General features: G+C 40.8%; 1 protein-coding gene across 4 annotated transcripts in view; it reads left to right on the top strand.

The window, feature by feature from the left end:
- MCC (MCC regulator of WNT signaling pathway) overlaps positions 1–24407 on the top strand; it is a 209939-nt gene that overhangs the window by 86336 nt on the left and 99196 nt on the right. The window contains exon 1 of one of the 4 annotated variants that reach the window (XM_032205500.1): positions 23528–23685. The exons of the other annotated variants lie outside the window; for them this stretch is intronic. Coding sequence (XP_032061391.1) covers positions 23680–23685 — 6 coding nt within the window. The 5' untranslated portion in view covers positions 23528–23679. Of the gene's footprint in view, positions 1–23527; positions 23686–24407 lie in introns of those variants that run through there. 4 annotated transcript variants of the gene reach the window in all.

Below are 24407 nucleotides of genomic sequence, written 5' to 3'. Positions count from 1 at the left end.
ATTAGCAGCCAGCACTTGTCTTGTTACTACTTTGCCAGTTTCTTGGCTCATATTTCTGGCCCATTGGTGAATATTTCCAGCCTCAGACTGGACAGGGTTGTTGAATATTCCTGGACCTTTCAAGAAACATCTTCACCACCACTGCAGATACAAGAGAAAAGATGCCAAATCTTTGTTGGAGAATTGCCTAAGCAAGCAGTTCTCATTGGAAAAAGCATTTGGGTATCTTCTCATCTCACCACACCAGTTACACCCCATAATCCCATCCTGACCCAGATGGGACTTTCAGACTAAAGATTAGGGCAGCAGGGTTTTCTGGTAGGTTGCACTTTCATCAGTGTTTGTGTAATCTTCCAATTATGTGAAAGTGCAAACACTTTGATTTTTGAAACTCATTAGTGGGTAGCGCTTGTTTGAAGTGTTGCTTGTTTGAAGGATAGAACTGTTAGTTAAATGGTTGATAACTGATACTTTGTAAATCAAACTACAGTTTCTTCACAATGTTGTTGAGAACAGTGACTGAAATACATTTTTGATTTGTTTACATTTGTTTGAGAATCATAGAACCATAGAATATCCTGAGTTGGAAGGGACCCATAAGGAACATCAAGTCCAACTCCTGGCACCACACAGGTCTGCCCAAAAGTTTAGACCATGGGACTAAGTGCACAGTCCAATCACTTTTTAAATTCAGACAGGCTTGGGGGAGGTCTTTAACCCATTTGATTATAGTTCATTTTCCGATTTTAACATTCAAATACTTCACATTCTGTTACAAAGCATAATGTATGGGAGAAAAGGAGGAACGTTCAGTTTCAAGCACTAGACGTGCATAAAATTAAATTTAGTCCTAATGTGATGAACATTTTTACACATCATTAATTTTGCTTGTTTAATTTTGTAGACGCTAATTTCATGTTTCAAAAGTGAGGATATTTTCTTATTTTTGCTCTCATGTCCACGTTCTGACCTTTTAGAAGAAGCTGGACCTTTCATTATCGTTAACTTCAACTGTGCTTACTACTCCTTTAAAATTTCTGCTAGAGACTCGTAACAGTGGAGCTTAAGACACTCATTCTGAGAAAATCTTTCTGGAATGAGAGAATGGAAACTACTACTACTACCTGTGCGTAAATTACCTTTGTTTGAGAAAGCACAGTTTACTTTATCTCTTCTCTATTTTTTATGTCATTGTTAAAATGCAAAATTCTGGATGTCATTAATACAATGAACAATTTTTGTGTTTGTTTCTCATCTTTCAGGGAGCACAGACCCATGTTGCCTTTACTCACGGTAATCCTATGCAGCCATTTCAACAGAACTTTTCTTTCTTGAAGTCTGATATTAATCAAGCCAGAAATAGCTCAATGCTGATTATAGTCAAAAGGAAGAACAGGAAATACTGGAAGAAACTTTTATTAGTTCATTTGATTTCGATGCTGGTGCTGAGAAACGTAATTCGCACAATTATTTCAGAATTGCAGGACAACTACAATAAGATTTCCATTTCATTTAATGTGGTCAGAATTTTTCAGGTTTTTCTTTATCCCCAGACAAATGTGACACTTGCCATATTTTTTTTTCTGCTTCCATCTGTATCTTTTCTTTTGCTTGCCTAAATCAACTAAATAAACTTCATGAGAAGGGAGAAGGCAGGGAGAGAAAAACATGGTTTTCTTAAATTACATATTGCTCATCTGTGGCTGTGTTTGTATATATTCATGTTGTATTTTGGACGTAGGAAGCTTTGTGCCATTGCTCTGTCTCAATGACAGGTCTGTATCTACATCATTTTATTCAATTTCTGATTCCTCTTTGAGATTGTAGTGCTGAGTGATATAAATGTAATGCTGCCATATATAGAGAGATCTTAAAATCAGTTTATGTTCTTTTCCACCAACCCCGGGACCTAAAGGCATTTCACTGTGACAGACATCCAACTCTTTCCACTCCTTTTATTCCGGCTTTCTTGAGCGAAACATAGAAACTCTCCTTTTCTGAAAGACAAAAAACAAGAAGCACCACAACCCATTTTAATTGTTTTACAACAGTGGGAGCAGTAAATAAAACTTACTGTGGAAACCCATAAATATTGGGGGTTGTGTAATAAAATCTATCTATGCAAATACAACTATTGAAAAGCATTTCTCAAGGGTTAGTTCAGCTGTTCACAGTGATAAAGTACGTTATGCTTGGCAGAAGATAACGCTCGGCAGTTGAACAGCTGCAGAGTAAGTGACAAATGCTCTTCCATAATTTTGTGAAGATGGAACACCAGCCACCACCAGCAGTGGGTCAGAGGTGTGGTAGGAAGAGAAGCTGCACAGGCATGGAGCTGCTGGGGACTTCATCCGCTGGCACGGTTTCCCTGAGACCTGTATAGCGGTCTGTGTGGCCCATCCAGCTACGGCAAATAACCAGGCCAAGGGTGCACCAGTGCCTCCATATGGGAACCAGAATACAGATAATTGGGAGTGCGAGACTCCTGGCCTTGTGCTCAGGCCGTGTTCAGATTTCAGTCTGCAGTGCGGCCACAACTTGAGGTTTCATGGGGTATCACAAATTCAGACGGAGCTGAGGTTGGAAGTGGCTTCTGCTTATCCCACTCTTCCAAACAAGACAAGACAAAAAAAAAAATCATTGTTCTTTTTCACTCCTCTGCGTGACTCAGGATTTTAGTTCTTCATTGAACAGTGAAGAGACGAGTGGTTTATTTTCAGTTTTTGTTCTACAACTGGGACAGTATTCTCCTTCTTCAGAGGGAACTGCTATAATGTTACGCTGTTGTCATTGTATGTAAACAAGGGTTAAGAAGCAAAATTCTTTGAAGTCAGGTAAATGATCATAAACCTGTTAAGGTTATAGACACAACCTAACTTTAATGGTGTTTTAACACTGAGCCTGTGATAACTGGCATTTTTTCTCCGACTAAGTTCTGCTGTGTTTGCTTTCATAGAGCAGAAATTTTGTTCCATAATTCAAGCTGGAGTGACCTCAGGATAACTGTAAACCAACCTCTTTCCCACAGCACAGTAAACACGGGATTCAGACCAGTCTACTCAAAGCTTTATTCAGTCAGGTCTGGAAGCCTGTAAGGATGGAGACTGCACAGCGTCCCTGGGCAGCCCTTTCTTCTGCTGGATCGTCAGCTGAAAGGTTGTTCTACACATCCAGTTGGAACTTTTTTTTTTTTTTTTTTGAGTTTATTTCCATTCTCTCTTTTCCTCCTGTGGTGTACCTCAGTAGTGAGCCTGTCTCTGTCTTACTGATAACCTCTTCACACCTACTGGCAGGCTGGTATTCAGCGAACATACTTCTTAAAATCGAGCACAGGACACAATACTTGATGTTGTATACTGTAGTGGGTGAGCCTTGCTTGGCAGCCAGGGGCCACCCCAGCTGCTCACTTGCTCGCTCTGCCCTCCCTCAGTGTGGAAGAGCAGGAATGGGACAGCTAATGAGTCAAGGCAGAGACAGGGAGATTGTTTAACAGTTACTGTGCAGGGTAAGACAGGCTCAGTTTGGGAAATAAAACTGAAAACACATGAGGAAATCACCTTTACCGCCCCCTTTCCCAGGCTCAGCCCCGCTCCAGACTTCTCTCTCCAAGCCTTGCTGCAGGCTGCACGCCGTCCCCTCAGCACGGCGGGTGGGCCAGGCAGTGGGCTGTGGTTCCTCCCTGCTTTTCCACTCTTCTCACTCTTCTCCTCTGCTCTGTCATGGGTTCTCCACAGGCTGCGGTGCCCTCAGGAGAGTTCTGCTCCAGAGAGAGCTCTCCACAGGCTGCTGTGGAGATCTGCTCCACCCTGGAGCGCCTCTTCCACAACCTCATCCTCCTCCAACCCCAGTGTTCCTCGTGCTGTTTCTGGCTCTTTTTTCTTCCTCCTTTCTCTGGGGTGTTCTTCTGTGCTTTCTTCTGTATTCCCAGAGGTGCCATGACCTTGGTAGTGGTGTGCATAGTGGTGGGACTGCTGGCATGGGACAGCCCCTAGCCTCTTCTCACAGAGGCCACCCCACCTCTGCAGCCCTTGCTGCCAGCACCTTGCCAAGGACACCCAATCCCAGGTGTGGAATTTGGGTAGTGACTGGGTTTTGGTTCCCTTCAAATGATCTTTAATAGCTACCAGTGACATGTTTAGTCCCGTAGCTTTGAAAGAAACTAGGTCAAGAATGGATGAACTAGAGAATCTTCAAGCGAGCTGTCTGTTACAATCCCTTGGAGGTTTGTTTGTTTTTCTGTCTGTTTTGGGACCTGCCATTTTAATCCTTGCTGCTAAGAGAAGATGTGGTTAGGTTGAAGTACGTAGGTACTTAACCATTGTCAGGAAGCTTCTGTGTTACCACTGAACATTTCTTGCTGTTGGCTTCTGTTAGTGACTTTTTTTAACCTTCAGTTAATATATGTAAAGTGTACTGCTGTGTAGGAGAAATTTAGTGGGGGGTTCCTAAACTATTCGTGGAATGGGCTGGAAGATAAGCTGGGTTTTAAACGCTAAATATTGAATGTATTTATGTGTGTGTCTGTCATCAAAGCTTTGCTTAATGTCTGCTTTCCTCGTCTGAAAAAGAAGTTCACAAAACGTAATGAGAAACTGATAGAAGAAAGAATGAAAATAATCTTTGATGAGCTGCATAAAGCCTGCAGAGAAATGTCCCTTATTGGTACTAAATGCCAAACTATATTGGCAGGGATACAGGACTTAGTTACAAAGTACTGTGAAGTGTATTTTCAGGCCACTTCTGTGGAGTCAAAGATCTGATAACCTTTATAGATAATGGGAAATATTTCTGGGAATACTTATTCTAAAGAGGAGCCAGTAGTGCTGATGAAAAAGTGTGATTAAAATAATAATAATAACAAAATAAAAATAATCTTTTATGCATGTAGCCTGGATGTTTATAAAGATTACTAAGGAAAAAAAAAACAACAACGTATACTTATATGAAAACCTTGTTACGAGTGAAGTACTGAAGGTATTGTTCAAGTATAGTTTCAAATAATTCCAAAAAGCAAAGAAATGCTGTGAAGATAAAAGTTGGTAATTGTGCTCAGCGAGTGCCTGAGTTGTATCAAAGGTACCGATAAATTATTAAGCAGGGGGAGGTGGTTAGGAGTTCTTTGTTGTTGCTGGTGATTCAGAAGGGCTTTTAAAAACCTTTGATTTTATTCATCTTTTTAATGTAAAACTTATTTCCTCTTCTCATGTGGTACATATCCCTTCTGCATTTTACATTGTTGTCTTTTGCTCGTTTTTGTGCTCCCTTCTGTGAAACTCAGAGGAGCTGAGTTCTCTCATGCAAGGAATGAGTTGCTGGTGTGGTGGGGTTCAGTTTTGTGTAGAGTCCAGAGGTGTGTCGTATGATTTTTTTTTGTGACCTTTTGTAATGAATCTTTTTCATTCCTGATTAAATTCCAGTAAAAATTTTGATTTCATTATAAGTTCTCATTTTGACATCATAGCGTAGCATTAATTGGTTGTGTGGCACACTGCCTTGATTAATTGGCTTTACAGTGGCTTGCTTAGCTCTTATTTAAGTTTTCACTCCTATAGAAATATGACTGTGGAAATCTGCAAGTTAATGCCTCAGTGGAAAGTACTGTATAAATTGTAAATGTTGTATAGTTGGCTGCTGTTAATAAATAATAAAGAATGTTTTATTCAAATGGGAAGGGAATCTTTTGGTTTGGGGAATTTCCAGAGAAACAGAAAACTGCTTTTACTGGAGCTGCTGTCTTAACTTTCTTAGTCTTTGGTGACCACTCTAAATCGGTCATGGTACAGTACCTGTTTTCCAGATACTATTTTTAACTTTGATTGGAAGGTGCAGAGTGCAGAAATTATTTTCAGAAAGTGGTACATGAAATGCCTTTTGCAGAATAAAACGGTTTGGGTCAACTGAATTTACCAAATTAAACCTGAAATGATACTTAGAGATTTTGCCCAATTAAATAAATCATGCCAGCTTTTCTGAGATGTACTATTTTATGCTTCTGAGTAGGTTGATTATTGAACTATTAATACATATGAATACATAAGGAACAACTAAATTAAAAAAAAAAACAACACCTGATGGCAGGAGTCGGATACATGATCCAATTAAAAACTGTGTTTTATAATATATATATATATATATATATTTTAATAACAAGAAAAAAAAATACTAAAATTGAACCTCACTGAAAAGAAAGGCTACTTGGGTGTTGTTTGAAACAGGATGATTGGATATTTTAGCACTATTGCAATTCAAGCAATGCTAATTTTATCTCAGATTAGGAACTGATTTTGAAACTCTTCTAGTCATCTGGAATTTGCCAGAGTAATCAAATAATTGGATGCAGTATTGTTGATGTGAGGGAGAATATGCCAGAATGCTGATGTTTGGCTGTGTCTTTTCAAGTCTAGGTGCCTTTTAAAGTTTTGTCAGTTTTAGAGAATATAGTAAGCTTTTTCTCTGTGATTTATGTGGCAGAAGAGGAGGAAGGGTTTTCTTTTCTGAAGAATGCAAGATGCTGAAAATTGCATGTGGTTTCTGGTCTTAACAGTGAATATAAAACATGCAGACAACTCTAGCTTCTTAAGCCACTGAACATGAATAAAGAGATCACCTCTTCAAGTTTCAAGTTTGTACCAGCTTTGCAAAATGTAATTAATACCAGTTAATAAGTGGATCATCACAGAGAAGACTGAACATTAGTGCAGATAGAGTTGACCTGTATCACAGTCAGTTGTAGTTTGAACATTTTTAAGGTATGCTGAACAGGTTAAATAATCTCAAAGCAAATTTAGAACATACACTAAGACGTGCCTGATTACTGATAAAACCCCACTTCAAAATCACAACCTCTCAAGCCATTCCTTTCAGAGTTACTGACAAGTTGGCATGAATAGACTGTGCTATACTGTTAAAAGTTTCACAGCTGTCAAGAAAATTTGCCTGAATTTGAACAGGATTTCCTTCTGGAAATCAGACTAACAAGGAAGTAGCAAAAGTGGTTAAATGATGTTTCATAACAGATTTAGCTGCACAGAAGGAATGTAACAGGTAAAAGGTCATATCCTGTAAATGAAGCTCTCATTTCTCACTTTCCAGTAATTTATGAATTGTAACCAGATACAGCATGTGATGTGGTTGAGTTTGGGATTTCAACAGCAGATTTCAGTGGATTAATTGAAATCTGTAATGCTTACACAAAAACATTTGGAAGTCTTGGACTAGAGTAGGGAGGAAGGAAGACTTCGTGTCTTATAATTAGAAAGAGAGTGCTGGCCTTGATTGTAGCACATAGTTTAAGTGTAAACACGGGCAGAGCTATTTTTTGTTTCTTAAAGTGTCAGAAAATAAGGTCGGAAATAAGCCAATATTAGAACTGAATTTTAAAAGAGGAAATACTTTGCTGGTGGACACTTTCATATCCTGAATACATCCAGATGGATGCATATAATACAAACTTGCACAGTGTAGAGAATAAACCTTTTTATTTTCTAACTTACTCTTTTCTCATAACATGGAGATACTGTGGCACCGTATGGCATTTAGTTCTATGTGTTTGTGTCACTGCTGACAAACGGCATAGGCAATGGAAAAAAGTCAGCCTGCTTGGTTGTCAGTTCCCCATAGTCCCTCAGACCACAGTCAGGCTGAATGCTTGAAATCTCCCATGGTTAGAAGACCCAGCCAAGCCGCTGTCTCCTCGGAAGGAAGAGGTGACTGGCTGCCCTGACCTTTGAGTGCTAGCAGTTGCTAGGCTGATGCCTTTTCTTTGGATGGGGGATTTCAGGGGACTGTTGGCTAGACTAGTTTCTGTGAAATGAAGTCTCTGTGCCTGTAAAAATTGTGCACATAAAATCTAAAGGAGTATAAAGCAAACAGCAACTGTCTCTAAGGGAAGCGGGGTTTATGAAGGAAAAAGTATGCTTTTGGATTAAAAATGTGTTTTACGTTTTTTTGAGAATCCTTCTGTTGTCACTTAATATTTGTAGTTTGTATACATATGTTTCTGTTACCACTGTTGTTGTGTTTTTTTTTTTTTTTTCCTCTTTTGGCTCTTGGGAGAAAATTGATTCAGAAATTATTTAAAATTGAGTAGGATTCTTCAGACTAGAACTCAAGTAAGCTATGCAGGCCATCCTCTTGAGGGCATGATCTTGAATACACTCACCAGAACAATTTTGTTCATCAGTAACACAAGAACAGAATAAGGTATTGATACGCTTGTAAATGGGACCCACAGAATAAGCTTTCTAAGATAAACGTCTATGAAAAGAGAATTTTCTTAAGCAGAATGAGTGAGTGTGCTCCCTTGGTTCCCTTTATGCTCCATCCATTTCAGTGAAACTTTAAAAAAAAAAAAAAAAGTAAAAAAAAGTTTGCAAAAACAGAAATGGACTCCTTCCCATTTCAAAAGGAGAATAAAAATAAAAGTCATTGTCTGATACTGCTTGCTTTTTGCAGCCCTGGTCAACTGCCATCCCAAGTGTACCAGGAAGACTGCTTATCATCCCCAATTAAATGAGCAATGCAGGCGTTAATGATTCACACGCTACAATTACTACTGTGGCTAGCACCTAAGCTGCTTCCTGTCGGAGATCACTTGTTCATATCTTGAAAACTTGATCTTGTCAGTCTCCAGACTTGCCTCTTCATCACATTCCCATCACGTTTTGCAGTTTTTGCTGTGATAGTGACAGCTGAAGACCAGTTATTATTTGTTAAATTTGCAATGTAGAGGAGAAAAAGCAGCTTTGCAAAGGGGCTGCTGTCACACTGGAGCTCACCATACCAGTTTTTGAGTGTTCATTCTCTTTTGCAGGAGTAACATCTCAAAGTTGTATTTCCTGGGTAGAGGTTGAGTGAAAGATCAGAGTCCCTAAGATAGCAGGTTTATTTCCAAACTTCCCATACTGATAAAATTGCAATTTAGGCATCACATAACGTGTTACCTACTGTAGAGGAAGTACTGGTGAAGCTGTCAGTTGATACACTGCAGAACAGGTAAGGCGAAGGCACAGAGTATGACCTGATACCAGTGGGCTGTGAATCTTTTTGTAACAGATTAAATAGAGAGGGTTTAGAGTAGCAGAGAGAGAAAGACATAAGTCAGCTGGAAAACAGGGACTAGTCTTCCTTTGCACTCTCTCAACACAGTGTGAAATGCTTTTGCTATTCAAAGTCCAGGAAGACACTTGCCAGGAGAAGAAGGATGGATATATGCTCATTTTAGAAAAGAGCCAATTGCACACACAGAGCACTGCATCTGTTAAACACAGGCAGGAAAACCTTACAAATTACCCCATGTGTATGTGCATGAATGCAAATGAGACTCCTCAAAGAACACTTGGTTTTCACAGAGGTGTGGAAGACTTGGAATTTTAGTTTACTAAAGGAATGTTATTAATGGCATCCTCTTTTGAGTCTCCATCCCCAGAAGTCTTTAAGGAACATGTAGATTGAGAAGTTAGTAGCATGGTTTAATGCTGGGTTTAGTGCTGGGTTCAGGCTTGGACTAGATGGTCTTGGAGGTCCTTTCCAACCTGAATAATTTCTCTGGTTTTAGTTGGGACCTTTTTTTTCTTTTCCTTTTTTTTTTTTTTTTTTTTTTATACTGCTAGTAGGTCCCTTAACAATAAAGACTATGCAAACAGAAGGAACATCTCTATCAAAAACATGGCAATGCGCTTCAAATACATGCACAACCAACCCTCTCTCGTAATTTTAGCCAAATTCACATAGGTGCTGTTTCCACAGAATGTTTCAGTGACGGGATAGGGTCAGAAATTAGTACCGAAAATCGTTCTTCTGTTGCTCAGTATGTTCTGTGATCTGCATGCGGACTGCCCCCTCCTTGTGAGTGACTGAAATGCAAACCTCCTGTCACTGAACTGCTGTACCTCTCGGTGTTGGAGGAGAGGTGTTAGAGGCCCTGGGGAACTGCTGGGTGAGTTACCCCCACCAGAACAGGAGTCGTGCTTTGCTATCAGCTCACATTTAAATGCCTCCTGAGGGAGGAATGGCAGCTAGAAGCAGGCTGTGTGCATTGTCCTTGTGTGAGTCTAATTTATGATGGTGGAAGAAGACCAGGAGATCTAGGTGAGCACACCAAAACCTCCAGTGAGCTGTGTTTGATTTACTTGGGTATGTCCAGACGGGCAGTGTTGGGTGTGGGTGTGTGCATGCCCAGTGCCCTGGCACTGTATGATTTCAGAACAGCTTTGTAGGAGTCAAAGTTTGTCTCCACTGAGGTGAGATCGCTCTAAATCAGTATTGCCCTCTGCTTAGGTTTTCACAGGGAGTAAGTACCGTGCTCCTGAACGCTCTGAGAAACCTCAAAGTGATGTGTTTCTCTTTGGTAAGGGAAAAATCATGACAGTTGTACTTGAAGTAAATTCTTATCAGATATGCGCTGGAATGTGTCATTTGTCTGTTGATATCTCAATGCACAGATGATAAAATTTGATACTCAGAACCTTTTACAGTGCTTCCTATATTAAAGCTCATGAACAAGTATGTCCGTGATCTTGAGCTACATGTGAGAACATCAGCAAAAACCTCTTTTTTTTTTTTTTTTTTTCCCTAGAGCTTTAAGGACTGTAGTTATTTCCTCCTTTTGAAACATGTCTTGAAACAGACTTCTTTGTTTCTGTTTGGAAACCTGCTTACCAACAGAGGATTCTGTCAGCTGTCTGGTTCAATCCTTCTCCATATTTTAAATGTTTCTGAATAAAAGTTGGTAGCTTACTGTCTTCCTTGGATCATTTATCTCATTTATATCATCTTTTTTATTCTCACTTTGGTACTGCTGTTTGGCATTAGTGAACACCGGTGCTGTCACAGGCCTGCAGCTCTTCCAATGACACGGTGTTTGCATGGTGGTTAAACTTCTGCTGACACAGTGTGCTAAACACATGAAGAAAACTTAATACTTTCTTTTTTGGTAAACAGAAATCACCTCGGTCTGGTGTGTTTAATGGAATTGAGATTTAGTTTTCAGTTAATCCACTTGGGGCTGAATTTTGACAGGGGTGTAAACTGCAGGGATTCACAGTGCTGCTGCATAGCTTGCTGGTCTTCCTGACACAGTCTGTGTTAATCACCTCTCACATTTCAGCCCTGTCTTCCAGGACTGCTAACAGTACTAATCTTGTCAAGGAGTGACTTAGAGTAACTAAAATGTTCCCAGTAGCAGCCGTGGTGGTCTCAGGGGCTTGGTTTGTTAATTGGAACTTCAGGGAATTTGAGAAAGGTGTAAAACTATCCCTTCCACACCTATTAACCAGTCTTTTATCTGTGTTTGTGCTGCTGAACTGCTCTGGAAAAAGCCCCGTGCAGAATCTGTTCTTTATCTCTGTGGATTAGATTCTCTCTTGCAGCCCTGGCTCTTATCCTGGCTGTGGAAAGACGCTCCACCACTCTTGGCACTCCAGTGAAAATTTTCCTTCTGTAGGCACAAATCTCCCTCCCCTGTAATGTTCACCAGGTGGTTTCATTTGATATTGTCACCGAATTGGTAGTTGAGACTGCAGCTGAACGGAAATAGCTCTTCTGCGCATCTCTCTCTTTTTTTTTCTTTTTTTTTTTTTTTTTTTTTTTTTCATCCATAAGATTCTCTGCTCTCTCTCAAACACATATTTTTAAAACCAAGCTGTCCCTTCTCCCTTCCCATGCTGCATTTCTGGCTGACTCAATATATGAAACCTGCACGATGATGTGTTCCCAGCTTCAAGGATTTTTTGAACTTCGAAATCCTGGATCTTTTCCTCTGTGCTTTGCTGTGTCTGCTGCCAGCTGTAGGTTGCATTCTCTAAAAAGAAAATTCTCTCTATAAAACTACTTTACTTTCTCATTCCTTTAGTGTTTACTGCTGGACCTCTGTGCTGTTTACCTATCTAAATCCTAGTGATACCTTGGTAAAACCTTGGTGTGAATGCTTTAAGTACTCCTTTACACTTTGCTGATTGATCTCATCACCTGCTTCTTCAGCTGTACTGTGTTCAAGTCGCATTCCCTTTCCTCAGCTTCAAACTCCTGAGGGGCTTTTCTTCTGTTTTCTTCTTCTCTTCCTCTTCCTCAGTGCTCTTGCAGATTTTTTTCCTTTTCGGTCAATATCCCCCTGGAGTTTGTTTATCTTATTGAAAACAGGCAGCACTTAATTTGAGGGGAAGTGGGGTGAAAGAAATTGTTCTTGCCCACTCAGGCAGCAGCCAAGCAAGCTGGCACACAAGCCAAGCAATTTGGCATGTGTGAGGAGGTGGAATGCCCTAGGCAGAAAGTAGGAGAGGGGCTGGCACTTCTCTCTCTGAGAGAATTTCTGTTTCACTGGTGGCAGGTCTGCTGCTGCTGGAGGCTTATGCTCTTGTGTCCGTAATGCACTGCTTCCATCTGGGCTGAATCAGCCCAAAGTAGGGGCTGGAAACATCCTTGTGAGAGTGGGATCAAGCAGAGGGATGTTGAAATAGAAAATCTTGGATTAGAAAAATGAGCTTTTGGAGGTTGTAGAAATGTAAATTGATAAATGAAAAGGCAATTACTTAACTCGCAGTGAAGGGCCATCAGACTACATCAGACCAGAAAGCCAGCTACCCCACTATCTGATTTTAGATGGTGGCTGAAAGCAAGGGCTTGTCCAAAAGTGGGGCACCATAAGACGACACTGCCAACCCCTGCCAGCCATGTTCATGAGGAGACTCCCTGAGCTAGAGCTGTTCTGGGGGTAGGCAGATCTGCTTGATAGTTCTTGGAGGATTTTTCATGCATTAGTTCAACCATAAATTATTTGAATTCATGTAAACTTCCAAGATCAACAGCATTTCAGGGCGGTTGTCCCAAAGCTTGATGGCACATTGTGTGAGGGTTGCTATTTGTTTTTGTTGAACCTGGCATCTGATCATTTCCAGTGTTACAACTTTATTTTTGCATTGTGAGACAACGAAGACTCAATCCTCATTTTTCTTTTCCTTAACAGTCAGTATTTTAAAAACCTTGGCTTTATTCCATGCCTCAACCATCACTTTTTTCATGCTGCTTATAGTTTGTTAAATTATTTTTCTTGTGAAGACCTTGGATTGTTCCTGACGTCCATCTTTGTTTTATTTTTAGCTCTCTAATGTCTTTGCATACCTGGGTTAGGTGCCATTTAATAGCTTCACCCTCAGATTAGCATATTCTTTGCGTTCATTCAATTATTTTCACAGAAACATTTTAAGAAGATTTTCCTAACATTTTCTCCTTATTTTATTTTACACTTAACAGATATTTTTTCTTGTTTTAACATGTGGTTTGTTTGCTCTAGTTTTTCATTCTATAGACATTTTCTAGTTTAATAAAATGTTTTCAGTTCCCACTCCTTGAGGAATAGACCATATCTGTGCTCTGACTCAACAGATGCAGGTGAAAAATGGGGTGTGGGTTGGACTTTGCTGTTACTTTTGTTAGAACAAAAAGACAGATTGGTGGTGTGTTGTTTTTCTTTTAACTACAAAGATTAAAAACAATGACAACCGATTTCTGTATCTGCTGTAATGTAAGGTGATAGCCAAAAGCCTCTAACAAGAAACCAGTTGTCAACTTCTGAGTTTTTAATTTTAATTGCTTGAGTTGTAGGAAGCTGTGGTATTACTGAGACACAGCTTCGCAACATTGCATGTCCATAGTTCACTGGAGATCACGCTGAAGCACCCTAATGTTCTTCATACCAGCTTTGGAACAAACTGGGCACAGGAGGCTCCCTCTGAACACCAGGAGGGCCGCTTCACTGTGCGGGTGGCCAAGCCCTGGCACAGGCTGCCCAGAGGCTGTGGGGTCTCCTCCTTGGGGACCTCCAAAAGCCCCCTGGACGTGGTGCTGGGCACCCTGCTCTGGGTGGCCCTGCCTGGGCAGGGGTAGGAGCAGTGCCCCCAGAGGTCCCCGCCAGCCTCAGCCCTGCTGTGATTTATTTTTTTTCAAAGGGCTAATGTTATGATGAAATATTAACATGGTTGCATATTAATCTGGGGTGCTGCTTATACCACTAATAAAGATTATACCAGGCACTGCTGGGACTGGTGTAACTGAGAACTATTTAGCAATGGAAGGAAAGAGCAATAGGGGTTAATTATGTCAAAAAAATCATTTACTTTCCAAAGACGTAAGGTTGTTATCTCAGATGAATAACATTGATAAGAGGGGAATTTGGTTTCAGTAAAAACTTTTTTATTAAAATATTCTGAAGTAAGGTTAATGTGATGGCTCATTGGAGGAAATATGTTCAGGAGCCAGGGTGCCTGTAAGTTTTAAACATAGTGCATGTGCAGACAAATCTGTTTTACATTCATGGAAATACTGAAGTAGTTCTGGAAAAAGTTTTGAGACAACATAAGAGGAAAATCAGTGGGGAGGTATCTCTGTAATGGTAATTGTATACTCATGCAAAACTGTGAAAGGGAATAGCTTTCTAACATCAATGAGAAATTGACTCTAAAATGGGGCTGTTTGTAAGGGGAAAATATTTTTGCAATGGTAGTTTTGGGCAACAAATTTAAGAAATTGTGTATAGTGTATTGGGTTTAGACTAGAATCCTTTTCCTCAGTGTTGCTTATATAATTGAAGTATAACTGAACTGAAAAAGGTACAGAAGCTGTAAGGACCTCAGCTTTCAGTAACTGTAGTAAGGAGCATAAGAAAAAATGATACCCAAAAATGCAAGTGTCAAATTTACTCAATTACCATCTTAATACCTTACATCAGATCATTTTAAGCTCTCGGTCGTGCTGTCAGGCAGAGATAGTTTTTATGTCTAAGGCTGTCCATCCACCACTGAGGCTGCTGCTCTCTGTAGGCGACCTGGCTCAGCTGGATGTGAGTGGGGCTTCTCAGCCTCCTCATCTGCATGGCCGTGTGTTGGTAGAGCCAGAAGCTGGGAGTGATTCACAGGCAGCGGTGGTGCTGAGGAGCAGGCAGGTATGTATTCCCGAGGTAACCAGAGAGGTCATGCCAGGGAAGAGCTGCTTCAGCTGCACCACCTGGCTCTTCCTGGCAGCATGAGTCAGAGCCGGGAGCCCAGCCTCCTGCCCTCCTTCCACTGCACAGAAAGCAGACGGCCCTAGTTTTTGGTAAGACAGGATGTGCTTTCGTGTTTCATTATAAATTCCTCATGGAGGGGAGACAAGGCTGTTTCCACAAGAGCTGAAGTAATTCCCTGCAGTCATCCACCTTACCTGGTTTATCCCATGATGACTAAAGCATTCATCGACATTGTTTGTGAAAAATCTCATGTGCCAAGATTTCTGAACTCCAAAATACGTCCTTTTTGTGGTTAAGATGGCAATATGGACATTCACACAGCCTTGTTTTTCAATCATCCATCTATTTAAAACTGTTTTCCCATCTGAAATGTGGGAAACAGTGTGATATCATGCAAGTATGGAGTTGGTGCGACTTAATAGGATTAAAAAAGATTGAGAAGCTGTAAGAATACTTGGATAACGTTTTGCAATTAAGTCAGTGACCTGTGATAACAGCATTCTGCTGGAGACTCCTCCCTCAAACCATATTGCCTGTTGGCCCAAAAAGCCACATCCTGGTTTGCTTAAGGATTACGTGCTCTCTCATGTGCTTTCTCTATGTATATTTTAAAATAAAAATTATAAGCATGAAAATAGTATTTCTGCATTAAAAGTGTTATGGTGGCTCGTGTTTACTAAAGGATTGCTGTATTTATACAAGAACAAACACAGCCGTTGTCGTCAGTTTATACACTTGCGAATTGATGATGTCTGTGATAAATGCTGAAAATGTTCTTCAAAAAGTACAATAGGCTGAGTCCAGTGCTGAACAGGGGTTAGGCAGAAGTGTCTGGAGAATACAGAGACCTGAAGTGCTGTGTCCTTCAGCATGATGGGTATCACGTTGGAAGCTGCCAAAAAACATATCTGAACATCAGCAAAGTAGGAAAAAGCCCTTGTGTTTAGTTAAGGATTTTATCTTTGTTTTGATATCTGTATTAATTATCTAGACCATCTGTGTAACTCAGAAAGAAAACTTGGAATGTAAAAGGCAGATTGTGGTTTTGTTCCATATCTTGCAGAAACACTTTTGGTTTTAAAACTTGACGGGCGGTGGTGGTAGTGATAGATGAAGCAGAATTGCAGATAGCTACCTCGTTAGTTCATATAGCACCAGAAGAAAGAAACCAGAAAAAAACCTTCTCTTTAACAACAACGTTAAGATGTTGTCACCTGAGGATGCAGAGAGAAAACAATGCACAGGGTTAGAAGATGCAGTTGCAACATTGTTGGTTTTCCACCTCCAATCACACTGCAGTCCTCTTGACTTCACTTTCCAAGCAATTTGTTGCCATTCTTCCAGACGTTTTTTTTTTCATGAAATGAGTAGGCAGGTGGGTACAGTGCACAAAAACTTTGTCTGATGCTTGCTCTGCTGATTACTGCTACACCTGAAAGGGCAGGAGAGAGTTAACTTGAAGGTAGCTTTCTGAGGCTGACCACTTGGTTACTTTTGTTGGTTTTGATTTATGATAAACACAGAAGGGGAGCATCATGAACAGAGTATGTGTGTAGGTTGCAGCCAGAAAGCTAATATATTTCTGGGGTAAATTTTCTCATTATGTCAGTACTTGTGGGCAGAGATTAGGTATGTACGGAACCTAATTTGATGAAGAACATGAACATTTGAAATAATTTGTTCTTGTCAAGCCAATTTTTTTTTTGTCTCTGTGACACAAACAATATGTTTATACCTACAAAATATATCTGCAACATAAGTCTTACTAAAATGTTTGTGTTGAAAAGGTAGGTGTCTGCTCGTGTATCTGAATAATTTATTTACCTATGTCAAAAACAATCAGAAGTTGCATGAACGCTGGTCTTGGGTTCTTTCACTTAGGTGTTGGAGCTTTGAACACCTCGGCCTGAGAAGGCTGTTGGAAAAACAGCCATGCTGGAGAGCTGCTTTGGATCATCCACGGGGACACAGGGTACAAATTGTGACTGTGGAGCAGCACCCTTTGTCCTTCCTGACGCAGGCAGAGAGAGCTGCTGGTGTTACGGTTGCAACTATTGCCATTATCCTGTCCGGAAACACCCTGCTAATGCCCCGGCGTTACACTGGGTACCTGCACTTCACGGGGCAGCAGACAGACATCTGCTCTGCTGGAGAGGGAGCTAATTCGGCTGCACTGAGCAGTTTAACAGGGGACTGCTCTGTCAGCACAGCTGTGGGCTGGTAGAGTGTGTGGCAATAGTGTCTGGATCTGGAAGAGGATGTCGCTCCACTCTCTGAGAAGTGTGCTTGGGAGGTGCAGAGCCTACCTGATGCAGCATGCTTTGAATTAGTATTGTAGGTGAATGTTTCAAAATGGATCTGGCAAAACCAGTGTTGATGAGTTACCGTATCAAACTTGTCACAAAGGCAACTAATTGCTAGGTGGGGTTACGTAGCTTGTGTTATGCAGGAGGTCAGATTAGATCATCACAATTTCTTCTGGTTTTAAATTCTGTGACTCTAAAGCAACCAGTTATTCCATGCAATCACTGTCCATACTTGTTTATCACTGGCACACCCAAATCAGCTTGCATCCTTGAGTGGCTCACAGTATAGTAGAGCTGCCTGTTTTCCAGGGCGTAAAGAGCTTTCACACAGGTCAGTGTGGCAAGCAAAATGAAACTTAGCTCCATGTCATGCAAGTATATATTTTTTAATCTGGGGGGAGAGAGGAGACTGAAAATTACAAAATTCTGAATTACAAATTCAGCTGTTCTTGACTAACTTAAGCTAAATCAGTTGAACCTGTTGTAAACTGAGGTTGTGCTTCACTTTGATAGGTTGAGAAACAGGTGTAGTAGAAAGACACACTCAATTTAAAACAGATTTGGATTGTAATCATAAATCTATGCATAGAATTGTAATATGCAACATACTGCATGAGTTGCTAGATTTCTCTGGTTTTCACTTCCACCTTAAGTCTTACTGCAGATGTTTTTTTCCAGGCAATGCACTGAGGGTATATCAGTCATAGACAGGCTTTGCTGAGAGTATGTAATGACAGAATTTTGCCCATAGATCCTGGAATAGGAATGTATTGAGATTTTTCACACGCATTTAACTAGATACCTTTGTATATATGTAATGCAACTAATTCTGTGTAATTACTTGAAGATGGTGATATTTTATTGGAACATGTCAATATAATTCCATTTGTTAATACTAGGAATTTGTTAAGGAAGGAAAATATTGCTTCCTTGAAATTAAATGTTTTGTCTCTAATCAACAAAAATGTCAGAAATCGAAGTTTCTGTTCAATTTGCAGGAGAAGCATGTCTGTTCTGTTTATGTCATTTATATGTGTTTCGCAGAAGAATTAACTATGCAGAAATTGCTAGCTTAGACATTGATCAGATTTTTGAACTGCCATTTCAGGATGAATAATGCTTTTAACTTGTCTTCACCCATTGTCCGAACAAGATGTAGAACCAGTTTAAGTAATTATGAATGGATAGGACTTGGGAATGGGATGTACAATATTTGCTTCCACTTAAAGCTTTCCAGAATTTGCACTACTTTGGGGCTTTGCACGAGTGCTTGACATCTGCGTTTACGTAGTAGAAGCTCTTTTCATGTAGGTGAGGAGTTGACACTGATGCTCAATTGCATGAGCTTTATCAATGGGAAGAGTTACTTTATTAAGTGTCCCCTCAGCCCCTTCAGAAGGAAAGGAGAAAGAGAAAAATAAAAAGCCTACTTGCCCAAATTATCATGCGTGTTTGATTGACGGGCTTAAAGCTGAAGTAACACGAAACTAGCAACAAAACAGATTGGCCAACTTCCAGTAAACTGTTGCTGCTTGGAAGCTTTTTGTATGACATTGGCTATGTTCAAATGAACATCTAGTCTGACTCCATTGCTGGGTGTTCAGAGAACAGGTCAGAATTGGCCAAAAGATAGCTTCAACCAGGTGTATTTGGAATCCTTGAAAATAATGCTTTTCTCAGTGGTTGAGATGTGTGTAAGCAGCCCTGTACTTGTGCCGGTAAATCCTCAGCTCTCCCTTTGTTCTCACATGCGCTGGTTACAGGCATGGATTTTGCTGTGCATGCAACTTTAGGCTAAATCTGACGGGCCGAGTAGTGGAATACTAACCTTGTTTGTATGAGAATTAGTGAGAGAAAGTTAAGACTAGGTTTCAGACGGTTTGTATGCATGGAATATATGTAAGCTATTAATTAAATGTAGGTATACAAAGGAACACATTAATTATTGAAGAAGTTGATTTGTTTTTTTTTTTAGCCTATGTGAATATGAGTTAATTTTTAGTTTGCAGATGGAATCTGTGGTCATATTTAGCGTGCCTGGTTAGTGTTACTGCAATGCTGTCTGCTGTATTTGTGAGATGTAACGCTCTCCACGCCTTGAGTTCACTGCTTCCTGGAAATAGTTGTTTCGCCAGGCACATTGCTTTGTGAGGAAGGGACGGGAAGGCGTGATTTTCAAAGCAGGACAGGATTGGAATGCGTGTCAGAGCACTGCCCACATTTTAATAAGGTCTGAGTCAGCACCACTCCAAGCTCTTAGCGCCCTGACTCAATTTATCTGTCTTAAGGTACTTATTTTTATTTGATGCAATTCAAGTAGATTCACAAAAACGGGTAAAGTAGATGTGGGTAGAGTGATTGTCGTGTAATATTAGTTAGTATGCTGACAACTGTACTGTAGACTTCTTTCTTTGCAGGGACTGGGATAGGATGTTAAGTCTGAGTGTTTTCCTCAGTCAAACAAATACTTCATTTGAGATGGTATATAAATTTTACTCAACAGAGTTCATTAGAAAGTTATTAAGGAGGCTTATTTTTAATGGAAAAATGTATAAATACTGAACTCAGTGTTATCTTTGATGTGATCCAAACATTTTTAAACGTCTTTCCGACAGATGGTCTGCATAGCTCTTCTCTGGAATCAGCTATGCCATTAAAAGCGGGAGCATAAATAGGTCAGATGAAGCTGCTAGGTGTTGTAATGTATCAGAGCACCCGGCATAACACAGGCTTTTGGTACAACGCCACATCTTTTTTATTATTGTCTGAGGAATATGTTGCAGCTGATCCAAAGGAAAAATTGTGTATAGAGCTGTTGAGCTGTTGCGTATGTTGTATTTTTCTCTGACACCCCTCACTGGTTTTGCTTATATGGTTTGGATGGATATTTGCTGTGGTTTGGCTGCATATTGATTTAGTTTCTCTGAAACAAAAATACAGATGTAAAAAGTAATGATTAAAAAAAAAACCCACACTCTTTAAAATCCAGTTTGCCTTTAGAAGAACAGGGAGAAGTTTTGAAGTCTGAAAATAGTAAAAAATAAATAAATTGCTACATCATTTATTTTTGAGGTTACCATTTCTTCAAGGTGCCCAGGGATTACTCTAGCATTACTATTTTACATATTTGTTAGCTGTAAACAGATATATTTTGGGTGAGTGGGGAGGTGGTTATAGCTACTTACAGCTTTTAGGGTTATCATTACTGGCTGGCAGGATGCCTGGCTGTGTCTTCTATCAAGTATTTTCCAACTGTGCTTCAGAGGCTCGTCTGCCATAACCCCCACACTTGTGTGCGCATTTACTTTTGCTGTTATGTTGTACAATAAACGTGAGGTTTTTACCATTTTCCTTCACAAGCTCTTTTTAATAGTAAAGGAACTCGTTGCTTCTGGTGGTGTAGGCTACCACCAGAAGCACCAGCCTCTGGTGTAATTCTTTAAAAGCGGTTTTATTAAAGTGCTTTGATGATGTCAAGATGCTGATCAGAACCTTGAGTCTTTGAGGGTACACTTAAATATGAAGATATCAGAGTTTTTCACTTGAGTAACCAAGTAACCAAGAGGCAATTTAAGCAACTTTATTCAGCTGTTTTCAGTTAGTTTGTTATTTACTTTCAGCACAAAAGGCACAGAAAGAAAAAATAAATAAAAAAGGAGGCTTTTGAACATGTAAGTGTCTGAAGTAAATAAATCCTGAGAACTTGCACATCATCTAAACCACCTTTCTTTTAAAAAACATCACAATTTGCTGATGAACCCGGGGCAGCTCCCTGGGGTTGGAGAGGCATGCTGTTATCCATTATGAGGAATGGAATGGGAAACGCAGCTTCACGTGAACCACAAGCGCACAGCTCAGCGGTGGGTACGGCACTTGGGGCAGAAGCAGAGGCTGAAATAGCCTCAAACAGAGCAATTACAGCAAAATTATGCAGAGATATCTGTGCCCTTAATATTGCCCTAGTAGAACAGCAGAAGGACTATGTGGATAGCATTGTATGTGTTAGAAGTAATCATAATAATAATCATGTAATGCCACAATCTTGCAAGGCAGGACTGTTGCAGAATGTATATGGAGACAGTGACTTGGAGTTAAACCTGTGATTTCCATTCTCTGGGGAGCTGAGGGCAAGAGCTCTGAAAACAGTATGTCCATGGAAGCTCCATGTCACTCAAGATAACTAACAGACATTTTTTGTGAGAGAGTTGTTAAATAATTCATTTTTTCATATGCTTGTAGTCTTAAAGGAATGAACAAAATTTAATTTTCTTTACCATATTCAAACTAATTCCCAGTTTACTTGCTTATAAAAGGAACTTGTATCTACAGAAAAGTATTCATACATTCCAGGGTTTAAATCCGTAGCCGTAAGTGTATGAACTTAGGGAATACAGTTGTGAGTAAAGTAGCTCTCAACTGAAATTTGTCATTCATCTGCAAACCAAACTTAATCAAATTTATCATCTAGCCAAGTGTTGCCAATTAACACAGTTTTTCCAAGAGGATTTATGCAAGAGATGGGCATTCTCTTGTAAATGATTGACTTTCCTAGAGTAGCTTCCTTCCATAAGAAAGCACTTAGGAAGAAGAAAGCTTTTGTACTAATCCATAGGGAAAGAGACAAAAATATTAGTCTGAGCAGGAGATACTTGCCTTTGTAGGAAGGGTTGCAGGCAGAAGCAACAAGCAGCACGAGCATTTTCTAACAGAAAGCATCATGTGCAGACAGTAACACAACAGTCTACATCGCAACATCCTGCAGATGGTTTAGTTGTCAGGGTCTGGAACCCAGAATTTTATTTGGAATAGATTTTAGAGTGATTGTGTTTGTGGGCTGAGTATTGATAATGATATTCTACTGGTCTTTTGCTGAGCTTTGGTATCAGCATACATCTTGTATTTGTCATGTTTTATTTTTATTTATTTTTTATTAATGATATCTATTAATAGGTATAACTTTTAAGAGATCAATATACTTTATAGAAAAAAACAGGACGTCTTCCTGTGTGCTTTTGCACTTCTTAGCATGTGTTGGATGCCCCTTGGTTGATACAATCATGATTGAATTTGCTTTATTAAATAGCATAGTATTATTTTGTCAAAGTGCTATTTAGTACTACGAAAATAGATGGATATACGTTTATAACCTGTTTATAACCTGTGACTTTTGTGAGGTGTAGACTGCCTTTGGCCTGTGTTATACGTGCATGTTTATTATCGTAGGTTTGGTTCTTGGGCATTTACTACAAATGTGAGTACCTGAAAATAAGCCTTTTGCCAAGCTGGAAGTGCGATAAGCAAGGGCAACACTCCAGCTTCCAGAGGAGGTCTGCGAAGTACCACTGAGATGTGGTTTGGGTCGTCCTGAAAGCTCTTGCTGATGTGAGATCCGTCTCGGCGGAGATGTCCAGCTGTCATACGATCACCGGAGAGCAGGGAGGGTGACTCAGCTGGGAGGGAGGGAAGGCAGAAGCCTTCCTATACTGCAGGTACTGACGGTGTGAAAGGAGCTGATGCTCATTAACCGGGACTGATTAAACAGCTGCGGAGTTTGTTGGGCACAAGATGCCGTGCTCACTGCTCACGGGACAAGTAGGCAGTGCGTTAAGGTAAGGGCACGGCTCTCCAGAAACAGATGCCGAAGCTCTGTCGGCTGTGCCTGCGGCGCGGTGCTGTAAGTGCAGCCTGCTGCTTCGCGGCTGGGAAGAAATCGGCTGCCCCGTCACACGGCATTGTCGGAGAGGCAGCTGGAATGCAGAAATGCCTTTGAACTCAGGATGCGTTTGTTTTCGCTTCCCAGGCAGTCAGCACCAGTGTTTGTGAGCACGAGGGAGGAGGCCGGTTGCCGCAAGGTTTCCTGTTGGTGTGGGTAAGGAGCCCTCGCGCAGAAACAGGAAAAGAGAAATTCCCGAAATTAGGCAGCGCCGGGCTGCGGGCGGTGTCGGCGGGGCGCCAGGTCCCGGGACGTGCCCTCGGCGGGGCCGAGCGGCAGCCGGGGACGAGGCCGCGGAGCCCGTACGGGGGGGCGCCCGTCCGTCCGTCCGTCCTGGCGCCTGCCCATCCGTCTGTCCGTCCGTCCGTGCCGCCCCGGAGAGGCGAGGGAGGCAGCGGGAGGGCGGCCGCCTCTGCGCCGGGCTGGTCCCGCAGCGCCGCGGGACACGGAGCGGGCTCGTAAAGCGCCTGTGCTTTGTCTCGGCCGTGTTTGCCCGGTCCTGTTCCAGAGGTCAGCAGCGTAGGGAACGCGGAGAGGAAGTTTTAGCGCTGCTGGCGGCGCTGGGTGGTGATTTGAGTGGCCTGGATGTAAGGATTTCAGAGCTGTGTGATGTTGGACGTGGGAGCTGCAGCTAAAGAAGTGAAGGAGATCCCGTGTTGGACATGCAGGTGAGAGGAGTTAACGTGGCTGAGCTGACCGTGGGAACCTGGGAAGTGAGAAAGAACTTTGACTTACTGAGATGGTTAAATCACTCAAGTGATTTACACAAGAGTGTGTATGAGGGAACTTTTTGCTCTCAAAAGAGTAAACCAAACAAAACCTCACCTCATAGCAAATCTGTTCCTTCCTTTGAACTGGAGGCTTTTCTGTAGCTTTCAGTCACCTCCATCCTGAAAACTAAAGAGAATAATATATAAACAATAAAATGGGAACAATAGCAAGCTAATTTTATATAAAACATTGAGAAAAAATTTGCTGCATTTTTGTAGTTGAAGGAGGTACAGGATCCTGAATTCCTCTAGAATGCCAATTTCTTGCAAGTAACCGTGTAACAAAGTCTGTCTGCACTGTGTTACAGTACCATTTGAAGTAAATGTGGTGTTGACAGCATTTTAAAATGGCTTAATTTTACCCGAATATAAAAAGTTTATACCATTAGATTTTGATCAGTGTTATAGGTGTATTGCTAAATTGAGACACAGCAGAGGTCAGTGGCAAGAACAGGCCTGTTTTCAATTATCAGACCTTTTAATTCACATCACTGCTTTTATTGTAATGCCAAGTACAGATTGCTTGTAAATGGCATTTTGATGTGAACCTACCTGGCAGTACTACAGAAGAGCTGGAGACAAATAAATAAGAGACCATACCTAATTGCAGTAACCATTAG

This window comes from Aythya fuligula, chromosome Z, assembly GCF_009819795.1.
Source record: "Aythya fuligula isolate bAytFul2 chromosome Z, bAytFul2.pri, whole genome shotgun sequence".
NCBI lineage: Eukaryota > Metazoa > Chordata > Aves > Anseriformes > Anatidae > Aythya > Aythya fuligula.
Note: the sequence above shows the minus strand (reverse complement) of the source record. Positions and strands in the feature narration are given on the sequence as shown.